At 43.7% G+C, this 4,279-nt stretch overlaps 1 protein-coding gene across 1 annotated transcript; it reads left to right on the plus strand.

Annotated features, from left to right (window-relative positions):
- The first annotated feature begins 771 nt into the window (after window positions 1-771).
- Window positions 772-2,531, plus strand: LOC105542852 (elongation factor 1-alpha 1-like). Its single transcript, XM_011984548.1, is given in 2 exon segments — window positions 772-1,379; window positions 1,382-2,531. Coding segments are annotated over 2 exon segments (1,386 nt in total). The 5' UTR covers window positions 772-841; the 3' UTR covers window positions 2,230-2,531.
- The last annotated feature ends 1,748 nt before the right edge of the window (window positions 2,532-4,279 follow it).

The following is a 4,279-nucleotide window of genomic DNA, read 5'->3' on the forward strand; positions in this document are numbered from 1 at the left end:
CAAATTCTTGGAAACAACACAGCAATATTTGACCAACCCTATAATGACCTTTAAACCTGCAAATAAAAGGAAGAGTTGCATGCCTGTCACTTTAAATCAAAAGTGAAACATGATTAAAGTTAGGAAGACATGTCAAAAGCCAAGATATGCCATAAGCAAGGCCTCTTGCACCAAACGACCTGCCAAGTTGTGAACGCAAGGAAAAAGTTCTTGAAGGAAATTGAAAGTGCTACTTTAGTAAACACATGAATGATAAGTAACACAGCCTTATTGCTGATATGGGGAAAATTTTAGTGGTCTGCATATATCAAACCAGCCACAGAACTCCCTTCAGCCAGAGCCGAATCCAGAGCAAGGCCCCAACTCTCTTCAATCCTATGCAGGAAGAGAGAAGTGAGGAAATCGCAGAAGAAAAGTTGGAAGCTAGCAGAGGTGGTTCATGATGTTTAAGGGAGGACGCCATCTCTGTAACATAAAAGTGCAACGTGAAGCAGGACGTGCTGATGTAGAAGCTGCACCAAGTTATCCAGAAGATCTAGTTAAGGTCATTGATGAAGGTGTCTACACTACACAGATTGTCCATGTAGATAAAACAGCCTTCTATTGGAAGAAGATGCCACCTAGGACTTCCATAGCTAGAGAGGAAAAGTCAATGCCTGGCTTCAAAGCTTCAAAGCATAGGCTGGCTCTGTTGTTAGGAGCTAATGCAAATTGGTGACTTTGAGACCAATGCTCATTTACCATACTGAAAATCTTAGGGCTTTAAGAATTATGCTAGCTTTTTTGCAACGGGTTTGCCGCCAGAACACAGGTGTCATGAAAACTACCCCTAAAAGCCAAAATGGGAAAGGAAAAGACTCATATCAACATTGTTGTCATTGGACATGTAGATTTGGGCAAGTCCACCGCTACTGGCCATCTGATCTACAAATGCAGTGGCATCGACAAAAGAACCATTGAAAAATTTGAGAAGGAGGCTGCTGAGATGGGAAAGGGCTCCTTCAAGTATGCCTGGGTCTTGGATAAACTGAAAGCTGAGCGGGAACGTGGTATCACTATTGATATCTCCTTGTGGAAATTTGAGACCAGCAAGTACTATGTGACTATCATTGATGACCCAGGACACAGAGACTTCATCAAAAACATGATTACAGGGACATCTCAGGCTGACTGTGCTGTCCTGATTGTTGCTGCTGGTGTTGGTGAATTTGAAGCTGGTATCTCCAAGAATGGGCAGACCCGAGAGCATGCTCTTCTGGCTTACACCCTGGGTGTGAAACAACTAATTGTTGGTGTTAACAAAATGGATTCCACTGAGCCACCCTACAGCCAGAAGAGATATGAGGAAATTGTTAAGGAAGTCAGCACTTACATTAAAAAATTGGCTAAAACCCCGACACAGTAGCATTTGTGACAGTTTCTGGTTGGAATGGTGACAACATGCTGGAGCCAAGTGCTAACATGCCTTGGTTCAAGGGATGGAAGGTCACCCGTAAGGATGGCAATGCCAGTGGAACCACGCTGCTTGAGGCTCTGGACTGCATCCTACCACCAACTCGTCCAACTGACAAGCCCTTGCACCTGCCTCTCCAGGATGTCTATAAAATTGGTGGTATTGGTACTGTTCCTGTTGGCCGAGTGGAGACTGGTGTTCTCAAACCCGGTATGGTGGTCACCTTTGCTCCAGTCAACATTACAACTGAAGTAAAATCTGTCAAAATGCACCATGAAGCTTTGAATGAAGCTCTTCCTGGGGACAATGTGGGCTTCAGTGTCAAGAATGTGTCTGTCAAGGATGATCGTCGTGGCAACGTTGCTGGTGACAGCAAAAACGACCCACCAATGGAAGCAGCTGGCTTCACTGCTCAGGTGATTATCCTGAACCATCCAGGCCAAATAAGTGCTGGCTATGCCCCTGTATTGGACTGCCACACAGCTCACATTGCAGGCAAGTTTGCTGAGCTGAAGGAAAAGATTGATCGCCGTTCTGGTAAAAAACTGGAAGATGGCCCTAAATTCTTGAAATCTGGTGATGCTGCCATTGTTGATATGGTTCCTGGCAAGCCCATGTGTGTTGAGAGCTTCTCAGACTATCCACCTTTGGGTCGCTTTGCTGTTCGTGATATGAGGCAGACAGTTGCGGTGGGTGTCATCAAAGCAGTGGACAAGAAGGCTGCAGGAGCTGGCAAGGTCACCAAGTCTGCCCAGAAAGCTCAGAAGGCTAAATGAATATTATCCCTAATACCTGCCACCCTACTCTTAATCAGTGGTGGAAGAACGGTCTCAGAACTGTTTGTTTCAATTGGCCATTTAAGTTTAGTAGTAAAAGACTGGTTAATGGTAACAATGCCTCGTAAAACCTTCAGAAGGAAAGGAGAATGTTTTGTGGACCACTTTGGTTTTCTTTTTTGCGTGTGGCAGTTTTAAGTTATTAGTTTTTTAAATCAGTACTTTTTAATGAAAACAACCTGACCAAAAATTTGTCACAGAATTTTGAGACCCATTTAAAAAGTTTAATGAGAAAAAAAAAACAAAAGAAAGAATTATGCTAAGCCTACTTTGCCTGTGCTCTCTCAGTGGAACCACCAAGCCTGGGTGACAGCATGTCTCTTTACAGCATAGTTTACTAAGTATTTTAAGCCCACTGTTGAGACTCGCTGTTCAGAAAAAAAAATTCCTTTCAAAATATTACTGCTCATTGACAATGCACCTGATTACCCAAGAGCTCTGATGGAGATGAGATGTACAAGGAGATGAATGCTGTTTTCATGCCTGCTAGCACAATGTCCATTCTACAGCTCATGGATCAAGGAGTAAATTCAACTTTCGAGTCTTATTTAAAAAATACACTTCCGGCCGGGCGCAGTGGCTCACGCCTGTAATCCCAGCACTTTAAGAGGCCAAGGCGGGTGGATTACCTGAGGTATGCAGGTTGAGACCAGCCTGGCCAACATGGGGAAACCCTGTCTCTACTAAAAATACAAATATCAGCTGGGCGTGGTCGCGGGTGCCTGTAATCCCAGCTACTTGGGAGACTGAGTAAGGAGAATCACTTGGACCCGGGAGGCGGACGTTGCAGTGAGCCGAGATCGCGCCACTGCACTCCTTCCTGGGCGACAAGAGTGAGACTCCATCTCAAAAAATAAATAAATAAATAATAATAATAAAAAAATACACTTCATAAGGCTATTAGCTGCCAGATATAGTGATTCCTCTGGTGGATCTGGGCAAAGTGAATTGATAAATTTCTAGAAAGATTCTCACCACTCTTGACACCATTAAGAACATTTGTGATTCACGGAAGGAGGTCAAAATATCAACATAACAGGAGTTTGGAAGAAATTGATTCCAATGCTCATGGAAGACTTTAGTGAAGGAAGTAACTGCAGATGTGGTGGAAATAGCAACAGAACTAGAATTAGAAATGGAACCTGAAGATGTGACAGAATTGCTGCAATCTCATGTCAAAACTTTCACAGATGAGTCACCTCTTATGGATGAGCAAAGGAAGTGGTTTCTTGAGATGGAATCTGCCTCTGGGGAAGATGCTGTGAACACTGTTGAAATGACAACATGCCGGGTGTGGTGGCTCACACCTGTAATCCCAGCACTTTGGGAGGCTGAGGCAGGCAGATAACCTGAAGTTAGGAGGTCAAGACCAGCCTGGCCAACAAGGTGGAACCCCGTCTCTACTAAAAATACAAAAATTAGCCAGGTGTGGTGGCACATGCCTATAATCCCAGCTACTCGGGAAGCTGAGGCAGGAGAATTGCTTGAGCCCGGGAGATGGAGGTTGCAGTGAGCCAAGATTCTGCCACTGCACTCCAGCCTGGCTGACAGAGCAAAACTCTGTCTCAAAACAAACAAACGAACAAACACCAAAAGATTTAGGATATAACATAAACTAAGTTGATAAAGCAGTGGCAGGGTTTGAGAAGATTGATACCAATTTGAAATAAGTTCTACTGTGCATAAAATGCCATCAAATGGCGCTACATGCTACGGAGAAATCTTTCAGAAAAGGAAGAATCAATTGACGAAGCAAACTTAAAGAAATTGCCACAGCCACTCCAGCCTTCAGCAACCACCACCTTGATCGAGTCAGGTTCATCAGCATTGAGGTGGGCCACTCCACCAGCAAAAAGATTATGACTCACTGAAGGCTCAGATGACTGTCATCATTTTTTTGGTGACAACATGTGTTACGATTAAGGTATCTACATTTTTAAGACATAACGCACACTTAATACATTGCAGTATAGTATATAACTATTATATG

Source organism: Mandrillus leucophaeus, unplaced genomic scaffold (genome assembly GCF_000951045.1).
Source record: "Mandrillus leucophaeus isolate KB7577 unplaced genomic scaffold, Mleu.le_1.0 Scaffold27, whole genome shotgun sequence".
In the NCBI taxonomy this organism is placed as follows: Eukaryota; Metazoa; Chordata; class Mammalia; order Primates; family Cercopithecidae; genus Mandrillus; species Mandrillus leucophaeus.